The sequence below is a fragment of the Xiphophorus couchianus genome, chromosome 14 (assembly GCF_001444195.1).
Source record: "Xiphophorus couchianus chromosome 14, X_couchianus-1.0, whole genome shotgun sequence".
In the NCBI taxonomy this organism is placed as follows: domain Eukaryota; kingdom Metazoa; phylum Chordata; class Actinopteri; order Cyprinodontiformes; family Poeciliidae; genus Xiphophorus; species Xiphophorus couchianus.
Window position 1 is genome coordinate 20,846,588 of NC_040241.1, and position 22,124 is coordinate 20,868,711.

General features: G+C 38.0%; 2 protein-coding genes across 2 annotated transcripts; one reads left to right on the forward strand and one right to left on the reverse strand.

Annotated features, from left to right (window-relative positions):
• Positions 1-3,951: 3,951 nt before the first annotated feature.
• Positions 3,952-11,903, reverse strand: LOC114156767 (mucin-2-like). The gene is made up of 11 exons (XM_028037262.1): positions 11,642-11,903; positions 11,372-11,547; positions 11,024-11,161; positions 10,413-10,545; positions 9,832-10,009; positions 9,504-9,645; positions 9,047-9,184; positions 7,995-8,053; positions 4,944-7,916; positions 4,546-4,622; positions 3,952-4,272 (listed from the first exon to the last, which is right to left on the reverse strand). Exons 1-11 carry the CDS (start codon positions 11,747-11,749, stop codon positions 4,177-4,179), a joined length of 4,218 nt encoding a protein of 1,405 aa, XP_027893063.1. The 5' UTR covers positions 11,750-11,903; the 3' UTR covers positions 3,952-4,176.
• A 1,037-nt stretch (positions 11,904-12,940) lies between these two features.
• LOC114158067 (uncharacterized) lies at positions 12,941-19,286 on the forward strand. The gene is made up of 11 exons (XM_028039381.1): positions 12,941-13,087; positions 13,165-13,349; positions 13,699-13,839; positions 14,748-14,886; positions 14,978-15,155; positions 15,590-15,731; positions 16,371-16,514; positions 18,151-18,203; positions 18,330-18,409; positions 18,856-18,988; positions 19,070-19,286. The coding sequence occupies exons 1-10, from the start codon at positions 12,977-12,979 to the stop codon at positions 18,958-18,960; spliced, it is 1,278 nt and encodes a 425-aa protein (XP_027895182.1). The 5' UTR covers positions 12,941-12,976; the 3' UTR covers positions 18,961-18,988; positions 19,070-19,286.
• Positions 19,287-22,124: the final 2,838 nt, after the last annotated feature.

Genomic DNA, 22,124 nt, shown 5'->3' on the forward strand with positions numbered 1-22,124 from the left:
GAAATATTGATCAACATATTTGATGTGTATTGATGATGCTAACATGCAATGTCTGCTACTGGTTTTCACAATTGTTGACTGTATGGTGTTTTTATGTTTTCATGATGTAAAGCACTTTGAACTGCCTTGTTGCTGAAATGTGCTATACCAATCAACTTGATTGATTGATTGATTGATTGATTGATCTGAGATACTCATCTCAAAAGAATACCTACTGAACCCAAAAACTGTTAATTACACAACCAAAACTACTTCTTGGTATTATACTAATAATGGGTCTTTATAAACTGAATATTCACGCTATTGAACGCAGCCACACATTGATACACATTCTCTGAACTGAGTATAAACCATCCATCCACCCTCGTCCCTAAAGGGGTCGGGAGGTGCTGGTGTCTATCTCCAGCTAAAGTTCTGGGCGAGAGGCAGGTTCACCCTGGACAGGTGGCCAGTCTGTCACAGGGCAACACAGAGACCGACAGGACAAACAACCATGCACACACACACTCACACTTTGGGAGAATTTAGAGAAACTAATTAACCTGACAGTTTAATGTTATTCATGTTTTTGGACATGCAAACTCCATGCAGAAATACCCCGGGCCAGGAATCGAACCCAGGACCTTCTTGCTGCAAGGCAATAGCTCTACCAACTGCGCCTGTTGTGGAAAAATACTATTTCCAAGCACTGTTCAGGTAAAATCACTCAATCAGGTTTATTCATGAATTGCGCACAACTCAGAGAGCTCACAGGACAGTCAATAATGAAGCAAGTCTGAAACGGAAAGCTCTGTTAGGCAGAGACAACACATGAGTTTTGTACAAAGGGATAAGGGATCCAAAGCCTGGGAATCAGACTGGTTCCCATGCAGCTGTGGAAAAACAACGTCCAACCTTGTGCATGTAACCCAAACAGCTTTAACTTGGTGGGAATGTACAGAACTTAGAATAAACATATAGCAATACAACTAGCAGGTGTGACCTAACTGTAATTTTTCCACTGTGCAGCCCTGAGTATAAACCTTAAACATTAAATTAACAAATGGATGGAAGGTTGAAAATAAATTTGTACTGCCTAAGCAAAATCTTATGTAGAGTTAGAACTATAATGATCAATAACTGAACAACTTTACAAAACTAAGCATTTTTGGTTTTTGTTCAAAATCTTCTTTATTGTGGTTAGATTTGACAAAACTCTGAATTTTCTTTCAAATTTGCCAATAAGGTTACAATGGCTGAAAAGGACATTCAAACAAGACATATTTAATGTCTCTATGACTACCGTTACTGGTAACTTGTCAATGGCAACATTGAGCCTGAAAACAAAGACAGTGCTACAGAACAAGTCAGCTCTCAACCAGATGCTCTTTTTATTTTGTTTCCAGCTGAAGGACATTTAAGGTCCAAAATGTCACCAAAAACACATAAAAACTTTATTCCTTTTTCCCACTATTGTTTACAGGGTGGTAACTGGACATGTACCATGAATGAGCTGGGAATGCGGTAAAACTGAAGATACTGTCCGGCCTAATGTCTGATGGGAATGGCAGCTGAGAAGAAACACTAAAAAAAGCGTGTCTTAATTTGCAAAACCCATTAAATCGTCTCAACTTCATTCTAAAGTTTACAGAAGGAGAAATATTTCCTGGTTCTGATCTCGGGAAAACCGGTGTGTCAAGTCAGTTACTCCAACTTGCATGAGAGACAATTGGTTGGAATGTAAAACATTTCTGGCTTTGTTTGGTTTTATGTAACCCAACCCAGAAACAGGTGAATTCCCAGGTTGTGATGTTGGCAAACACAAAGCTTCTGTCCTGAGGGCGAAAAGAAATTTGTTTGAAGAAACTGAAAGCTGATGGAAGAGAGAGACAAACACAATGCAAAACATATCCAGATTTAAAGATCTGAGTCCAAACAATGTGAAAACAGGCAGGTAAAGTGTAGAACTGAAGTTGGGAAGAACATCAGGGTTAGTAACTTTCTGTACATGCTTTCAGAACGTTTTCTTTGTATGGTTTATGTGTGATATTTTTCTCCACTGTCAGTGCCAAAACGCATTAGAAAGTAAATGTCTTTAACACAAAACTCCTACGCTCGTGTTGTCAATGTAAATGCAGCCTGTAGAGAGTCAATACATTTGAACTTGACCAGCTTTCTCCTGCAGTCTGATATCCTATTCCAGTTGGTTTCCTTGGAGAAGTGACGTTCAGTTTGATTTACAAACAGGAGTAAAATATTTACAATATACACAATATAATTATTGTGCTCTTTGACAGCGATACGCTTCTGAATATTACTGATTGTATCTCAGCAATACAATCTTTCCTGCAGCTTCTTTCAATAATCAGTCTGTGTGTTGCAAAGCAACAGAGTAAAGGTCACACCAACAGCTACGCTTAGTAGACAGTCATGAAAATACAAGTAATTCATGCAGATCTCTGCCAGATAAATGACGCTGCAGTCAAAATATTTTTAAAGTCAGTTTTACAGAAGAGAACACAAACATAGTGAGTCCTTTATTTAGCCTACAGATGGTATTTGGCACCGACTGAAAGCTCTGTTATGGGCGGAGTGCATAGACTGCGCTGCACTTTCGTCTTCATTGTTTTCTGTGGCGTCTTGTGAAGCTGTTCTACTACAGCTGACATTTTCAAAAGGTTTGCAGTGGTGGAATCTGACAGGAAACCAAACATGTTTGTGTCATCGAGACAGATTTCACAGCATGTAACCTAACCTGTGGTTAGGTTACACCCCCCGGGGGGAAACTGCGGGGTTCAGGTACTTGGGGACACATTTGGCACCTTGGAGCCATAAAAAATGGCAAATTTAAACAAACATGCAAATAGAGGACATCAAAAAATACAAATGTCTTGTTATGATGGAGTATTCACTGACACTGTGTCATGAGAAATATCAGTTTAAAAAAAGTTGGGGCAGAAAGGAAGGTGTCTGAGTTGTTCATTAACGATGCTGGCCCCTAGGGACATGGGGAAATTGTTCTTTTGCACTTTGAATACTAAAAGACTTTCTGATACAAATAAGGTTTTTGTACGGCTTTTACGTGTATCTTAATATCTCATTTGTAAGATATCTGAAGTTTTATATTGTTTTCTTCTGGTGGATCCAAAAAATACACCATAAACGTGTGTGTGCAAAATGCCAGAGACAAAACAGGCTGAACATGGGCTTTCAATCCCTACTTAAACTTTAAAACTTAAACATGACAGAAACTTTCTGTAAAAGAAAAGAAAGAAAAAATACACCCAACTATTTGGACTGTTTTGAGTTATTTTCACTGGGTTATATTGCCATCTGATAGTTTTGGTTGTGTCTGTATTGAATTGTTAGTCTGAATGGTTAATAAAATGTGCAGTCCCGCCTCCCAAACATGAATGTGCAACCACTGGATCAATTGTCAAGCAGTTTTCTGCTTCAGAATCTACAAATATTAAATTTTAAGTTGACATGCACAGTTACTGCTACCGTATACAAAATAAAAAAATTAATTTCCTAATTTATCTAATATTAATTTATTCCACTGAGTCCTCCAACGAGAAAGTCTCTACTAGAAAGCATCCAAGTTGCATTTTAGTGAAATGCCTGAATAAACTTGTTGCAATAAGCAATAAATCAATTAATCACATGATAAATTAAAACAAATTCCTTTCCACTTGCATGATTTTTTCTCTTTTTTCTACCAAAAACTGCATAACAAAAGTCTCCAGTCTGGAGTTTTCATCTCAACTAACCCTTTTTTTGAAGGATAAGTTTGTTTAGAGACTTTATAAATCATTTTATTTGTTGTTTCTGTTGTTTTGTTTATTTATTTTGGAAATTGAATACCATGTTTACCAGTTACAGTGTGAAATGTTATAGATCTTTAAGGATGTCCTTTCATTATACCATTTATTTATCCACAAACTGTCCCTTAAATTTTAAAAGACTTGATGCTATTATTAGGCCAAGGGACATTTTATTGCTTGCATCAATTGGTGAACAATTTCTATCAGAGTATTCTAGCTTTACAGTCTTTGTTCACATTCAACAAAAAGAATTATAAACTTTCATTTTCATTGATTCAAATAACTATAACTCCATGATGCAAATGAGAGATTAAAGAAAAACGAGAGATATAAAGTCACATTTCAGGATCAAATTCATTCTCATGTTTAGCCACTAGGGGGCGACTGTTGTAAATTTTACTGCTCCACTGCTGAGCAGCTCCACAATTATGTCTGACGGCAGTCCTTGTCTTATCAGCTCATCTTTGATCTGGAAAAAAAAACACATTATATAAATAATAAGCCACACATCACAAAACTAAAGTACATTTTCATGCTAAAAATCAAATTTGAGATTTGGTGCTTTGGGCTAAATGGGTTCTACACTTACAAATTTCTTAAGATAGAGTAATATTTTTACTATTCAAGTACAAGAAATCAATCCACAAGATAAAAACAAAACAGTTTATTGCAGAAACGGCTAAACCTGTTGGACCAGAATGAAACTGTTGTCATTAATATTAAAGTGAAGGAGGTTCCTGACCAGGTTTATGATGGTTCCAGAGTCAGTCTCCATTGACAGTGTAGTGGAGATCTTTGCATTTAGAGCCAAAACATAATCTAGAAGCACAGAGAGTCAACATTACTATTCACCAGGATAATTAACCCAGGGGTGCAGCTGTAACCGGAGGGGCAACAGGAGCTGTAACTGTGGACGGAGCAGCAGGTTGAAATTAATCACATTCATGAAAGTAAAAAAGAAAATGTCATGCATCTAAATAATATTTGAATCTGAACAATGAATAGTGGCTACTTTGTACATCTTTTTACACAATTTCAAAACACATTTTTGCGTGTCCAAAGGACATATTTGATAATAAAAGGCTTCATGAAACAGTCTACATTTACCAGGTTTGGTGATGCTCTCTAAAGTCAACTTACATGGTCCTGCGTCCAGCGCTGAGGTTGTGATGGAGGTTCCAGGAAGTGTAGTTGTTGTTGTGGTTTGGCTGGTTGTAGTTGGTGGAGTAGACTGGTAGTAGGAGTGAGCATAGTCATAGATGTAGTAGGTGGAGGTGTAGTTGTGGTGGTTTGTGGTGAGTTGGCTGGTTGTAGTTGTGACCGAAGTTGCAGTTGGTGGAGGTGTAGTTGTAGTTGTGAGTGTAGTCGTTGGTGGTGGAGGTGTAGTTGTAGTTGTGAGTGTAGTTGTTGGTGGTGGAGATGTAGTTGTAGTTGTGAGTGTAGTTGTTGGTGGTGGAGATGTAGTTGTGGTGGGTTGGCTGGTTGTAGTTGTGACCGAAGTTGCAGTTGGTGGAGGTGTAGTTGTAGTTGTTGGTGGTGGAGGTGTAGTTGTGGTGGGTTGGCTGGTTGTAGTTGTGACCGAAGTTGCAGTTGGTGTAGTTGCAGTTGTGAGAGTTGTAGTTGGTGGAGATGTGGTGGTTTGGCTGGTTGTAGTTGTGACCGAAGTTGCAGTTGGTGGAGGTGTAGTTGTAGTTGTGAGTGTAGTCGTTGGCGGTGGAGATGTAGTTGTGGTGGGTTGGCTGGTTGTAGTTGAGACCGAAGTTGCAGTTGGTGGAGGTGTAGTTGTAGTTGTGAGTGTAGTTGTTGGTGGTGGAGATGTAGTTGTAGTTGTGAGTGTAGTTGTTGGTGGTGGAGATGTAGTTGTGGTGGGTTGGCTGGTTGTAGTTGAGACCGAAGTTGCAGTTGGTGGATGTGTAGTTGTAGTTGTGAGTGTAGTTGTTGGTGGTGGAGGTGTAGTTGTAGTTGTGAGTGTAGTTGTTGGTGGTGGAGATGTAGTTGTGGTGGGTTGGCTGGTTGTAGTTGTGACCGAAGTTGCAGTTGGTGGAGGTGTAGTTGTGAGTGTAGTTGTTGGTGGTGGAGGTGTAGTTGTAGTTGTAGTTGTGAGTGTAGTTGTTGGTGGTGGAGATGTAGTTGTGGTGGGTTGGCTGGTTGTAGTTGTGACCGAAGTTGCAGTTGGTGTAGTTGTAGTTGTGAGTGTAGTTGCAGTTGTGAGAGCTGTAGTTGGTGGAGATGTGGTGGTTTGGCTGGTTGTAATTGGGGGTGCAGTTGGTGGAGTAGACTGGTAGTAGGAGTGAGCATAGTCGTAGATGTAGTAGGTGGAGGTGTAGTTGTGGTGGTTTGTGGTGAGTTGGCTGGTTGTAGTTGTAGTTGGTGGAGATGTAGTTGTAGTTGTGAGTGTAGTTGTTGGTGGTGGAGATGTAGTTGTGGTGGGTTGGCTGGTTGTAGTTGTGACCGAAGTTGCAGTTGGTGGAGGTGTAGTTGTAGTTGTGAGTGTAGTTGTTGGTGGTGGGGGTGTAGTTGTGGTTGTGAGTGTAGTTGTTGGTGGTGGAGATGTAGTTGTGGTGGGTTGGCTGGTTGTAGTTGTGACCGAAGTTGCCGTTGGTGGAGGTGTAGTTGTAGTTGTGAGTGTAGTTGTTGGTGGTGGAGGTGTAGTTGCAGTTGGTGGAGGTGTAGTTGTAGTTGTGAGTGTAGTTGTTGGTGGTGGAGGTGTAGTTGTGGTTGTGAGTGTAGTTGTTGGTGGTGGAGATGTAGTTGTGGTGGGTTGGCTGGTTGTAGTTGTGACCGAAGTTGCCGTTGGTGGAGGTGTAGTTGTAGTTGTGAGTGTAGTTGTTGGTGGTGGAGGTGTAGTTGTAGTTGTGAGTGTAGTTGTAGTTGTGAGTGTAGTTGTTGGTGGTGGAGATGTAGTTGTGGTGGGTTGGCTGGTTGTAGTTGTGACCGAAGTTGCAGTTGGTGGAGGTGTAGTTGTAGTTGTTGGTGGTGGAGGTGTAGTTGTGGTGGGTTGGCTGGTTGTAGTTGTGACCAAAGTTGCAGTTGGTGTAGTTGCAGTTGTGAGAGTTGTAGTTGGTGGAGATGTGGTGGTTTGGCTGGTTGTAGTTGTGACCGAAGTTGCAGTTGGTGGAGGTGTAGTTGTAGTTGTGAGTGTAGTCGTTGGTGGTGGAGATGTAGTTGTGGTGGGTTGGCTGGTTGTAGTTGTGACCGAAGTTGCAGTTGGTGGAGGTGTAGTTGTAGTTGTGAGTGTAGTTGTTGGTGGTGGAGATGTAGTTGTAGTTGTGAGTGTAGTCGTTGGTGGTGGAGATGTAGTTGTGGTGGGTTGGCTGGTTGTAGTTGTGACCGAAGTTGCAGTTGGTGGATGTGTAGTTGTAGTTGTGAGTGTAGTTGTTGGTGGTGGAGGTGTAGTTGTAGTTGTGAGTGTAGTTGTTGGTGGTGGAGATGTAGTTGTGGTGGGTTGGCTGGTTGTAGTTGTGACCGAAGTTGCAGTTGGTGGAGGTGTAGTTGTGAGTGTAGTTGTTGGTGGTGGAGGTGTAGTTGTAGTTGTAGTTGTGAGTGTAGTTGTTGGTGGTGGAGATGTAGTTGTGGTGGGTTGGCTGGTTGTAGTTGTGACCGAAGTTGCAGTTGGTGGAGGTGTAGTTGTAGTTGTGAGTGTAGTTGTTGGTGGTGGGGGTGTAGTTGTGGTTGTGAGTGTAGTTGTTGGTGGTGGAGATGTAGTTGTGGTGGGTTGGCTGGTTGTAGTTGTGACCGAAGTTGCAGTTGGTGGAGGTGTAGTTGTAGTTGTTGGTGGTGGAGGTGTAGTTGTGGTGGGTTGGCTGGTTGTAGTTGTGACCGAAGTTGCAGTTGGTGTAGTTGCAGTTGTGAGAGTTGTAGTTGGTGGAGATGTGGTGGTTTGGCTGGTTGTAGTTGTGACCGAAGTTGCAGTTGGTGGAGGTGTAGTTGTAGTTGTGAGTGTAGTTGTTGGTGGTGGAGATGTAGTTGTGGTGAGTTGGCTGGTTGTAGTTGTGAGTGTAGTTGTTGTTGGTGGAGGGGTAACTGAAGGTTGGGTTGTTAAACTAGACATGAGTCTATAACTGGGTGGTGGTGGTGATGTGGGTGCAGCCGTAGTTGGAGGGGGAACAGGCGCTGTAACAGAGCAGCATGTTATCATTAAGGAAAAGTCAAATTGAATTCCTCCTAAAGACCAAACTGATTTCCACTCACTGTTTCCAGTCGTCACAAAGACGCATCGAAGGTCAGACTGGTACACAGAGCCGGAGGAACTGGGGAGGTAATTAGAGCAACAGCTTAGATGGAAAATTATTAAAACATCTAATCGTTTCAGTTTAAATCTTAAAACAACAACTTCAACAAAATCAATACAGTGCAAAAATCTTTGCTAGAGATACAAGATTTTAGCTCAACACAGTTATGATTCTGTTGTGATCAAAATGTAAAATCTTGGCTTCAGCATCTAAATTTGTGCAAAAGCTGGAATCCAGGTGACGTGTTAAACTGCTGCTGGATGTAAGTTTTAATCTTTAGGAGTCAAAATAAGTTGCATCTAAGACATGAAACCTTCAGCATAAGTTTTTTTTAAACTGCTGGTAAACAGCATGAGCACATGAGACTTCCATGTTTTAATTAAAACTGTTTGTTTTAACATTTGTTATTTCCTACAGTAAATGCAACGTAATAAAATAGGTACTAATTTGTTTACTCATTTGAATTTTTTCTCTCCTTGTGTGTATCAGAAACAGGTTAGATGAGTTTTTTTCCCCTTATGTTTGGATCCAGAACATAACAAGGAGTGTTTCCAATTCATTTGCATGCTTCAGTGTTTATCCAAAATGGTTCAGACCCATAGTAGCACACAGTAGCACCATTAAATTTTACCAGTTTTAATGGTTGAACTGGGTGAACTAAAATTATTTCTGAAGTTCCTCAAGGTTCCAGTCTTGGACCAGTTTGAGAGAAAACCACAACATTTCCAGCCAGCTCATAACTTTATGTCTCGGTGTCTCTACACTCAGTGTTTCTAAAGTTTAAATGAGCAGATGGGTCAGAATTATCCTTCATTTTCATGCAAACCACATAGATTCTCATTGGTTTTGGTGCCAAACATGCAAAGACTGAGATGAACCCTCAGCTAGATCTAACAGGGCTCATGTACTGCAAAGCCTTTGTTGTGAACCAGCTTTATTTCAATAAGCTGCACAGAGCTAAATTTATAATTTAAGCTTTTTCTCCTTGCATTAATAAGATAAAGCCCTAACTTTGCCTGGATAACAAAGCAGATAGTTTGTTTCAGTCCTCCGTCACTGGCAGGTGGTGTCCATGTCAGGGTGAAGTTTCCTGATCCAGATGAACTCTTGGCTAAACGGGGCGGTCCGCTGAACAGGAGCTCAGAGATCCTTTAATAAACAGGAAATAAACAGTTTGTTGCACTGACATTTCCAAAGCGTCTCTACATGCAAAAACAACCGTTTGTGTTGCCATTGGCAGCATGTTTTCAATAACATCAGTAATGTTTGGACAATTCCTGTAGTTTTATAGGTTTTTTTAACAATAATTTTAGGCTTAGAGAAAATTTACCCAAAAATCTTTTGCTATTTTATTTTATTTTTGAAGCATCAATGTTACTTAAATGGATTGGGGTTATTTAATACATCAGATTAGCTTCAACTCTGTCTGAAAAGTTAATGTTATGAAGTTCCTGTATTAGTCACTCACTCAGCCTGGGTTGCTTCAGCTCTGATGCTGATTTTCAGAGCCTGGTTAAAGTTGGTGAGGATCTGAGCTCCATGTTCAGGAGTTGGAGGCAGAAACCTGGGCAGATATTCACCTTCTGTGCAGGACGGAGCTGCAGGATCCACTGGAAGAAAATAACAAAGAAACAAATTAATTCAAGCTGAAAGGAACTGGTCGGTTTGGTTATTAAATCAAACAACATGATGCCGGAGGGAGAGTATTTAATCTAACCAGATATTTCTCGCTGTGGTTAAATTTTGTTTTCACATTCCTTCATGTACTTTAGGTGAATCAAATGATGCAGTTTTACCTCTGAAAACAAACTGGACAGGGATTCTGCTGATGGCAGCGCTGGTAGTTTTCACCGACTGAACACCAAAGCTATCAGTCAGAGTGATGGTTTGTCTGGGAAAATCCTCCACCACCATCTGAACCGCATACGGACCTTCAGCGCTGCTGTTAGTGGGACTGAATGACAGAGAACAAGACTGGAGAGAACAGAGAGGAGAAGAAAAAGGTCCAAATTAAAACTGAATTTAAATACTTACATTTATTTATTGTGATTTTACTATAAATAAGATTCAACAAAACATGTCAGGTTCCAGTGGGATCATTCAACAGATAATGAAACAGAGAAACAAATATATTTTACTTTTAGACAGATGCTCGACAGGTTCAAGACACCTCAAACTAATATTAATATATATAACTAATATTTTTATCTTGACTTAAGAAAACCACTTTGCTCTCAGGTTTTCCAGCTTCATGAGAGTTTTACAAAGTTAAGTAATGCGTCCCAGAGGGGTGAACTCTTTCTAACTCACTCAATGGTCACATGTAATAAAAAAATAAGAAAACCTGGTTTCTTTAATGTCAACATTTGATACTCACTGATGAAATGTTGAGGACAGGCGGAGGTGTGCAGGTGAAACACTCTGGATCAGCTGCATATCTGCATCGAACGTCGTCTCCATCTGGGTCAGAGACCGACAAGTTGATGTTTCTCTGACAGTTTGAAGGAACTCTGACAGAAAAAGAAACACAGAACATAAGTTACATCCAGTCCTCTCATGTGTTTGTTTGATTATTTTAAAAAATAAAAGGTTATTTTCCTCAGAATATTTTGTTTTTCATCATTTTATGTTTTAGTTTCATAGTGAGCTGTCTCTACAGAACAAATTTAGTTAAATTTATGTAACACTGATTTATCCAATCACTTGTTTTAAGTTGATTAATGTTCACTTTGAACCAAAATGAATTTTGGGTCAGAGTGAACTCATCTAACTGATTTTGTTTTAAAAGAAATAGGAACAACTGTAAATTTTTATGACGATAACAATCTGTAGCTTCGTGTAACTCTGGTCTCTGGTTCAGTATGACGGATTCACAGAGTTTCATCTGTAATGATTATGAAACAAAACATAAACAATAGTCATCTAAATACTCTGCTGTCAATAAAAATGTCTGTTTTTAATTAAATTAAAAATGACAACCAGAATTACCTGAACATGGGGATGATGGCGGTTTGGGGTGATGAGTTTGGTTTGTTGATGTCAGAACGTTTTCTATAGTCAAAGTGCAAAACTGCTTTTGACGTTTCAATCCCGTTTCTGTTTCCTATCCAGTTTGTAGCATCAAACCTACAGTGGATGATACAGTTCTGCAATGTAAGCATGTAACGCTCTCTCTCTCTAAAAACAGACAAAACTTGATATTTTCTACCATCTGATTATAACCTAATCAGCCCAACTGATGAATCTGTCCTGCAGGAGTTTAGGAAACACTGTTCTTGGTTACAATAATATGAACATATTAAAATAAGTTTCCATTTAATGCTGAAGTAAACTTACTCTCCATTGTTTACACCCAGATATGAAGGGTAGTAACTCCAAGTGTATCCCTTCTGACACCATTCACCTCTGATTTCATCGACTGGATAAACTGGCATCTCACTACAGTCTCCATAACAAACCCGAGAGTCGAACTCTTCACATGAGCTGAAGCTCGCTTTAAAGTCTTTGACTGCCTGTGGATTCACAGTGAAGAGTTCGTAAATAAATCTTGTTCTTTTTTAACCAGAATAAAATATAATACGGTATTAATAAGGAAGCTCAACTTACTGGATATCCACCTGGCTGAAGGTTTCCAACGGCGTAGGTAAAGACTGCACCATAATAAGCAGCCTGAGCTCCTCTGATTAACAGCAGCAGCAACACAGACGGCAACATGTTGACAGAGTTAAAGCCTCCAGATCAAAAACTAAAGTTTTCAGAGGCAAATGCAGTTAAACTTCACCAGACAACCTCTGGTCCATTCATGGAAAATGTCCTTGTCTGGATTTGCATGACGGACCAGGATGTTACCTGGTTTGGGGAAAATTTCTGAAAGCCAGAGATAATATTCATAAGAGGAAATAGAAAATGTCCAGATGCAAAGGGCACAAACATGTTGTTTAGAAACAGAAATTCATTAAGAGTTTGTCTGTGAACAAAATTCTAAACTTGACCTGGTTCTTTTATAAAAATATCCAGCTTATTGATATTTAATAGTGTCCATTAAAAGCACTCTGAAATTGGGCCTCTGTTTCTTTAAGAGCCCCCCCCCCTTCATACACTTCACCTGATTAAAACACATTGATATATTTAATAAACTCTATCAAAAAGGTCCAATTAAAATAAAAACTTTGTGTGTGGTTGCTATTGTTATGCGAATGTGTTTGTAAACCTACAAAAATCTAGTAAAAAAGTTTGAAAAAAGCAAAAAATAAACTTAAGGAAAACATTTATTTGCTGGGAAGCTTCCATACAAACGAGTCTAGGCAGAAAGATGCACATTCATGGACACAAGACAAATTTAAAAAAGGTTTGTTGGTTGATATCAGAACCACAGTGAAATGGTGGAGCATTTTGTTACGACTGATTCAGTTCTCTGCTGTGTTTGTAGCAGAGCATTGTGCTGCGGATGGTATGTGGCTCAAAGTGAAAGCTCCTTTCTGGGTGGAGAACCATAAGCTACCTCTTCATTGTTCTCTGTGACGTCTGCCGGGTAAAACCGATCTCAGAACTCAGAGATGACGCTTCTTCCAAAGGTTGCAGTGATCGAATTCGAAAGGAAAACAAACATGTTTTTGCCATCAAGAGAGACAAAAACACTTTGGACTGCAAGACAGTCCAACGTTACTGTCGTCCAGTAACTTTGGACCAAACAAAGGAAAGAGGGAACCACGGGGTGCAGATGTTTGGGGAGCTTCACCTGAGTGTAAAAGCTGGTGATAAAAGATATATATCCAAAAATGATAAAAGATATACGTCTACTTTTATCAGAGCAGATAAAAGAAGACAAACATCTTGTCCAACCTGACTGCTCATTGCTGCTGAGAAAGGCGTGGCAGAAGACGAGGTGTCTGAGTTGTTCCTTTAATTTGACATTCTTCCTGTTGACCTCCAACAGTCACGATGCTGCGCTTGGTGCTGCTGCTGCTGCTCAGCGGCACACACGCCACTCACTTTTTGGGCACAATGATGACCTATTACCCAAAGCAAGTTCATAAAGATGGATTCGTAATGGTACCTAATAACTCCATTTATTAGCATCTACAGGTGGGGTTGTGTTTATTTGAACATTTTTGCCTCTAACTCTGCAGGTGAGTTTACGCTACAAGCTGGGCTTCACCTCCTGCAGCCACTATGACTCCTGGTACTGCAATGGTTACTGTGGGAACCTGATTCCCACAGTGCAGAAGATCGACATGGAGCCCAGCAGTGAATGGTGTCAGCAAGAAGGAACGATGACTGCGGTTATTTATCCATACGTTTTAACCCAGCTTGTGTAAGGGCGCTTTTAAAAAACACGCATTGCAGTTGCTTTTAACATTTACCTACATCTTGGGGGTAAATCGTTCACGTCATAAAGTGAAATATTTTGAGTTATAGTGTTGTTATTGATTGGTTTTGGTTTTTCTGTCATTTTCTTTAGTCAAAAAATACATTTTAGTTACTTTTCTAGCAGTAAACAGACTTTTTTGTGATCAGCTTCTGTCTGGAACAACAAATTGTTTGTCAGAAAAAGCACAAGAACATTAAACTACTTTTTTATAAAAGCTATATGATCATTTTCAAGACTCAGAAACAGCCTTATTACCATATTTGTTTTATATGAGTTTCTTTTTCCACTAAAGGTTTGCGGGTGGCAACTGGATAGATTATATCCAAAATAACGTTGTGGCTTGGAGAGCTTTGACTTCTGTGGAACTGGGAATACGATCGGATACCAAAAAGCCAAACATTTCCCCTCAGAGCACCATCATTCCAGCTGTGAGGTACGCATCTTCACTGCACTCCAAAAACAATAAATATTACCAAGTATTTCTGTTGCAGTTTCTAGAGTAAATATCCTAATACACTTAAAATAAGACTAAATTAACTTACAAGTATCTTTTCAGCAAGAAATAGGAGCTTGTTTTAAGCAAGTAAATCCTTAATATTGATGAAAAAGTTCTAGTTCCATTGGGAGATTATTTAATTATAACAAGGGAAAAATGTTTTGTAATGATAATCTGTCAAAGGAATTAGTACTTCTTTATCAATTTTAAGGAATTATTTACTGGAAACATGCTCCTATGTCTTGCTGAAAAGTAACTTGTAAGTTAGTTTTGTCTTATTTTAAGTGTAGTGAGATATTTAGAAACTAGACCAACAATACTTGGTAGGACTTTTCGTTTTTGCAATGTAAATTTTTTTGGATGAAGTTTACAGAGATAACTGAGAATAACTAAAAAAAAAAAAAAAAAGAGCAGTATACGTAACAAACTCTTAAAATATGTTTACTGTTTATCCCAAAGTTCAACAGAAGCTTCCTTGAGGAACCTGTTAGTCGACTAACAACAACCACAAAGATCTGTCAGTTGATTGGAATTTGAGATAATGTTTTGATCTTATTGAGGATAACTGCCAAAAATGTGCTTTTGTTCCGACGATGAAAATGCGTGAGTTTGAAGACAGACAAAGATGGATAACACCTAAATAAAATAAAACAGTCAGAACTTGTCAGAAATAAGGGTAACATGAACAGAGCGTCAGAAAGGCAGAAACTTTGAGAAAACCAGAAGGGTGACAGGTTCAGCGAGACATAAAGACGTTTATGTTCCAGATCAACGCTGAAAAACAAAAGCTGGGATGAGAATGAAAAGCTGAGTGAAGACAACAGCCAGTAACTTTTGTCTTTCAGGGTTCCTTCAAACTGTCAAAGAGATTTCAACTTGATGGCGTTTGACCCTGATGGAGACAACGTGAAATGCAGATTTGGATCTGATTCGTTGTATGAATGTGACCCTTGTGCTCCTCCATCTGTCCTAAACCTGACATCAGTGAGTGACACGCAGTAAAACCTTCCACCTCTATGCAGGTTTATGCAGCATGAAATGCTTCCTCTGACTAAACCAATGTTTTTCTGTGCAGTCCTGCACTCTCTCCTTCAACAGCACCAATAGCACCAGTGAAGGTCCGTACGCAGTGCAGCTGGTACTGGAGGATTTCCCACAGCAAACTATTACATTGACTAGTATTTATGGGGCTCAACAAACCAAAACGACCAGTCAGGCAATCAGCAAAATACCACTCCAGTTTGTTTTACGTGGTAAGAGTTTCTATCTTAAACTCTCAATAGAGCTTGTAACATCACACAGACATAGCAGTTTGGGCGGTACTGTGACTTTAAATAGGGATGAGCCGATGGCGACATCATCCGATACCGTGTGTGTAGTTGTACTGTATTTATAAAAGACTTTAACCAGCCGGGTTGAAGAGGAGGAGCTATGCCGGCGGCATGGAGGCATTTCCAGGTGAACGAAGGTGACAAAAGATGAGTGCAAATTATGTTCAGCAAAGAGGAGAAATAAAACTTCACACTTTCAACACAAATAGTTTGATAATAGATAAAACATTTGAACTACCTTGACGGGAAGTTCAAGATGATCCGCCCAATAAATTGATTTTAGGTTATATCACCTGCATTTTTGTTGTTTTTTGTTTTTTTTACATTGACTGAGGTGCTTCTCTGTTTCATTACAGTGGACCCTGTGGTACCATCCTGCACAGAAGGATTGTTTCTTCCAAAGTTTCTTCCTCCAACTCCAGAACACAGAGCCACGTTTCTCTCCAACGTGAATCAACCCCTGACAATTAGCATCGCTGCCGAGGCTGCTAATGCTACGTGAGTGAAGACCAAAACATCTCCTCCATTCAAAATGTGGCTTGACCTTAAATACTTCATGCAAAATCCAGTTGTACCTTTTGTACAAATTCTTTTACCAGTTATAAGTTTTAGTGTCAATTTGGTAGAAGTTTAATATTAGCAAACCTATCATAGATATTAATTTAGCCAAGTAAAAAGGTGGCATAACTATAACCACTAGATGATAAAGTGCCTCCAATTTAGTCTTTGGTGTGTGTAATATATGCATCAACAGGCACTGATGGTACATATTTGGCACATTTTATTGGTACTTTTGAAACAAAAAATGTTTCTAGTGATAGCTTCACCCTGTTTCATTGAAAATGCCATCTGAAATTCCTCACTGCTTTGAATTTTTAAAAAAAATTTTATGTATTCAACCTGTTTCTAGAATATCACAGGTCTGTGTCATCAAGAAAAAAATTATTTCAATTGTTTTCAATGAAATAAAGGTTAAATCAAGACAAAGAACCAAAGAAAATAGTTTGTTTTTGACTAACAATAACTTCAGAAATATGAATCAAAGGTTTGATATGATGGATAGTATTGCTGTAATCATAAGTTCACTTATTGATGTCATTGTTCTATGAAATGTATGTTTTCTTTTCTGTTTTAAAGAATCTCTGAGCTGCTGTTCAGCGGGCCGGCCGGTGTGGTTAAGAATTCATCAGGATCTGGAAACTTCACTCTGACATGGACGCCATCAGTTAATGAAGAAGGAGAGAGCCACCCCATCTGTTTCGTTGTCCAGGCAACGCTGAAGTGAGTATCTTCTAATAAAGTATCAGCTGGATTTTTTAAAATATACAATATGTATAAATAACACAAGAAATTATTAGTCAAACCCCAAATATGTGAAATGTAATAATCAATAAATAGGGATATTATTTTTAGGGAAAAAAGCCCATAAATTATCTAAATCTGAGAATCCTTTCTTTATAGTAGTGAGCAAAAAGAGCCGACTTTCATCACATGAGCAAGTTTCCACTTTTTTTCCCTTTCGGTGCTCAGCTCTCACTCTCAGTGGCTCCGCCCTCCTCAGATGTTTGATTGGTTGTTTGGCAGCTTTTTTGTTTTCTCAAAAACAGGACAAACACTGAATGGATTTGAATGCCAACCTGCACTGAAGACATAGTTTAGTTACTGAACTCGGTTCTGTTCTGTTTGGTAGATTTCTGAAGGAAATTAACTTCAGCCACTTTTATCTGGAATCTCATTCTTTTGGCCGTGATCTAGAGCCTTTGACTACAGATCAGGGTTGGAACGTAGACATGCCGGTAAATCGCAAGATCTGCTTTGTATCCGTCCATCTCCTGCTTCTTGTTCCCGCTATGGCCAGCAAGACGTCACAATACTTGAACTTCTCTGTTTGAGATAAAAACTGACTGCTGGGCTGTCAAAGACTCTCAGAGTTTTCTCATAGCGCTCAAATCTTAACATAAACATTCCTGACCTGTCTGCCGATGGCATTGTGTTTTTGTCACTGGTATGTTCAGCTTTTCTTTCGAATGACTTGGTGATAAGCCACTTATCATTATTATCTTTAACACAATAAGCCAACTGTTGCACTTTAAGCTCATGCTATGTCAAATAACCAGTGCACAGTTTGAGAAAGTCTGGTCCAGATTGAACTATTGCCTGTTTCAAGCATGTTGGGACACAAGAAAAGTGTGTATTAATCTCTGGAGCTCGGTGGAAGAAAGGCAGGTAAGCAGTGGGATAATGGAAAGGTAACGTTCTGATCTGCAACCTAACGACGGTTCTTTGTTCAATATATAGTTTATTTGGTTTCCTGTTCTAATAGTTGGCTCAAATACTTAAAGCCTAGAGATCTATATTCAGCTTTTTGAAAGAAGTTAACTGTGCTCTACACCAGTGGTGTCCAAAACTAGCAGATTTAAACTACTGGAGGGTCACAAAATTCATTAAATTAAAAATGCAAAAATTAGCTTACTGTGATTCTCTGCTCAACAATAAAACCTGCATATCAGCTCTACATAAACACACAATCAAGGATTTTTGTCCAGTTTCTAGCACAAATATCTTAGCACAGTTGAATTAAGACAAAAGTAACTTATCAGGAGTTTGTTTTATGTAAACAATTACTTGATATTAATGAAAAAGTATTAGATCCATTGGCAGATTATTTCACTTGTAACATGGGGAAATCGTCTTGTTATAAGTGAATTTATCTGCCAATAAAATTAGTCCCTCTTCTTCACAATTAAGAAATTGTTTACTTAAAACAAGCTCCCATATCTTTTAACATAGTTTTGTCTTATTTCAAGTGCATTAACATATTTCTACTAGAAATGATGCTATAGCTTTAAAAACACTGTTTGTGCACTTTGCACACCGCTGGTCTGCAGTTCATTGAATCAATTCTCTCTTTTCACAGTTCAGCGAAGTATCACTCTGAGCTTCGATGCGTCATTGTGCAAGTCGAGCTTGGTGAGTAAACTCCCCAATCTCATCTTGATCTGTCAGTCCAAGTACTTTCAGTTCAATTATGCTTGTTTATTAAACGTGAGCCGGTTCAAATCTCCACTGACTTGCTCTGAACCTGCTGTCCTGTAGGGATGGTGGTTCGATTGAACATGAAGGTTTTGTCTTCATTGTCACAAGGAGGACGCGTCAACGAAGTCGTCCTGCAAAAGGTGAGTTTTTGGCTGAAAACCACAGAGTGTTGCTGGTTCTCCCCATTTCTTATCACTTACAATAAGGGGTGTCCAAAGGGTGGCCCGGGGGCCGTTCCTGGAACTTGGACTGATTTTTGTGTGGCCGAACAAACGACGAATGGCAGTCATTCGTTTTTGAACGAATTTGGCACATAGATGAAGATAAAGAGTTTTAATTTGTAATGATGGTGAAATTATTACCAACAGAGTTGGGTAGTAGCCAGTTAAATTTACATTTACTTGAGTAAGTTTTTTGAAAAAAAAAAAAATAAAGTTTTAGGATCAAGGTACTTGAGTAATTGTATTATGAAGTATTTCTGGTAGAGTAAAACTTCTGGATTTGCTTCCCAAAAGCAAAACCATTTTGCGTTTGAACAAAGTGATAGATTTAAAAAAATATTTTAAATAAATAAATTATTTTCCAGATTAAAGATGAGCTGGTGAGCATGGGGCTGCCATCTGACAGCGCTCTGCGTCTTCTGAAAAGCAGCAGCATGCTAGCCAATGCAACAGCGACATCTGGTGTTTAATCATGGAAAGTGCAACGTGTCCACGCAGGTATATGTGACTTTTTTTTATTTCTTTACATATATTTTCCTGCATATTTCCTCAAACTTTCTCTTTCTGATCTCATTTCAGAAGTTTTACTGCTGCAGCTTTTATATGTTTCATCCTTGGTTTGAATATATTTACGGATTTAATCCACAATTTATGCCTTGTAATTTTTTTTTTATTCTACTTAGGTTTGCATATATTTTTCTGCTTCGCTTTGACTTTGATAAATCATACTAAATAGTTTTAGGCAGACACCCTTTAACTTTAAGTAATTTCAATAAAATAAAACATTTTGACTATCGTCTGTCTCTTGTCTTGTGTTAGACTTTAATATTCCATCAGCCTTATTTTCCCTTTCTCTCAACTAACCAGATTATATGAAACATGTCACTTTCTGCATATTTAAATCAGCAAAATTTAAAGTGTATAAATCTGTGTGTAAGACACGTCAAGTTGAGGCAGAGTAGATTAAAAGACATCGGTTTTATTTGGATTTTAACGAGCAGCATGTCAAGAAGAAAAGAAATACACCGGTCACGGTATCAAGATTGTAACAACATCTTAAAGCAAACAGAGTTCAGCTGTAAACTTGTTCAACAAGAAACCACAAGATATCAAACTCGGTTTTCACTCAAAACTAACCGTTGCAGGAGAAACATACAAACGCTGACCTCTATTAAAAAAAGACATTCTGTCAGCTTCAGAGCTACTTCTTGTAAACTGCACAGTAAAATGTTTCCCTCAGAGTTTTCCAAATAAAAACAGTTTTTACTGGGTTTTAATGTGTGACAACAGTTCTAGATTAGACACTTTTGGGTTTGTTTAAATAAATAAAAAAAACAGGTTTTATGAGCCAAAAGACTGTTTGGGTGGCGGCTAACTGTTAGCTTCTTCCTTCACGCTAGTTGGAGTGCGCTTGTTTTGTTCACCTGTGTTGGATTTTTATCTTAATTAGTGTTAGACACTGCAAAAACAAAATATCACCTAGTGCAAATGTCTCAATACTCTTAAAATAAGACAAAGCTTATAAGTAACTTTTCAGCAAGAAATATAAACTTGTTTTAAGTCAATAATTCCTTAATATTGATTAGAGTTTTTCACTTATAACATGAGAAAATTGTCTTGTTATAAGTGAAATTATCTTGGACTTTAAAAAAAAAAAATCTATATTAAGGAATTATTGACTTAAAACTACCCTCTACACTGCAAAAACAAACTCTTTTTGTTTAGTTTCTAGTCAAAATATCTCAATACACTTGAAATAAGATAAAACTAACTTACAAATAACTTTTCAGCAAGAAATATGAGCTTGTTTTAAGTAAACAAATTCATAAAAACTTCAGAGTAAGTAATAGTTCCACAGGCAGATTTTTCCCTTATTATAAGTGAAATAATGTACTGGACCTTTTTCCATCAATATCAAGAAATTACAGTACATTTGAAATAAGACAAAACTAAGATATCTGCAGTAGAAACTAAACCCGATATACTTGTAAGACTTTGAGTTTTTGCAGTGTAATGGAGAGCTGAGATGAATCAAAACAAGCGCACCCTAATAAAATGAAATAAAATGGAAAAACAGATCAACTGCATTTATCACAACCAAGGAAACCAGCACCCTGATAGCACACACACACACACACACACAGACACACACACACAAAAACAAGAGTCTGAAATATTTTCAGGTGCTTCACTAAAATAAATTCAACTTCAAATAATAAATCTTTAAGTTTCGTTTCCCTTTCAAACCTTTTTACAAAACGACAATGTTAGAAATCATAATAAATATCTCAGAGACTCATTGACGATTCCCTTCATAACGAGTCAGTATAAAACATGAACCTTCACACACAGAACCAGAACCGGACCAGGATTTACCACAGCGGACAGACGTTATGAGAAATCATCACCCATCATGTTAACATCATACAAACTACCAGCAGAACGGCAGCTTCTGTTCAACTGAACCCAGAGAACTGCTGAGTCTGAAGGAGCTCAATGAAAATGAGAAAATACTTTTAATTTGAACACTTTTTACATCTGAATCGTTTTGTTTTCCCATTTCTCAAATGAAACCTGAACAAATATTTAAACTCACTAAAGTTTCACTCAGGACATAAAAAGCCCTTAAAGAGGCAAAACTGGATCATTGCTAAAAAAGAAAACCTAAAACTTGAGCACTCAGCTTAATTAATTAGTAATAATTAATTAATTAGTAATAATTAATTATTATAATGCAATGAATTAAGCTGAGTTTTTTTTTCTTTCCCCAATGGAGAAACCATTTTACAAATGTCAATGCGTTTTAAAGGAATTATTTAAAACACAGTATTAAAGAGATTTAATAAATGTTTGCAAACAATCAGTAATTTTTATCAACCAATTAAATCAAATCTGCAGTTTTATCAAACATTTTATCCATTTTAGCTTTGGAAAATAAATGGAAACATACAAATTTGTATTTTTTTAAACCTACTTTCAGTTAACTAATGTTCACTGTCTTTATGTTTTTTAAGTTTTGTTTCATTTTTGTTCAGAATAACTTAAACTGAGGAATTGTTTCAGGTCCAGTTTCGTGATCTGATTAATTTTGATTTGTATTTTAACCAAATATTTGGTTTTACTCTGGCAGAATGAAACTGGAACTAATAAGTAATATGAACCATGCTTTAAAATAAATTAACCTGGTTAAATTGTGAATCTTTGCAAGCTTCTCATAATTTCTTTCCAATATATTCACCACATTTTTACACCGAGTGGCGTGTTATTGGAAGAGGCTAATTAAAGTAATCAAATTAACATAATTCAATGAAAACATTTTTTTTAAATTATTCCATCTTTTCAATTAGCAGCTCTTTTTGTGATGCTTTTTGTGACACTGAGAATAATTCATAAGCCAATAAAGCACCTGTGTGTCTGAACCCACACCGGACACACAATTCAAAATACCTATAAACACATTTACATAAAAACACAAACGGGATGAAGTTGCCTTTGTGTCTTTGTTTTGAAACATTTTCATTTTCAAAATGACCTATTTCAGTTTTTAGGAATCCTTTGTGTGTTCTGCCACATTTTTCTAACATGATTACAAACATTGTTATAGTTTAACAGGTTAAAACTTCCCAAATGTTGG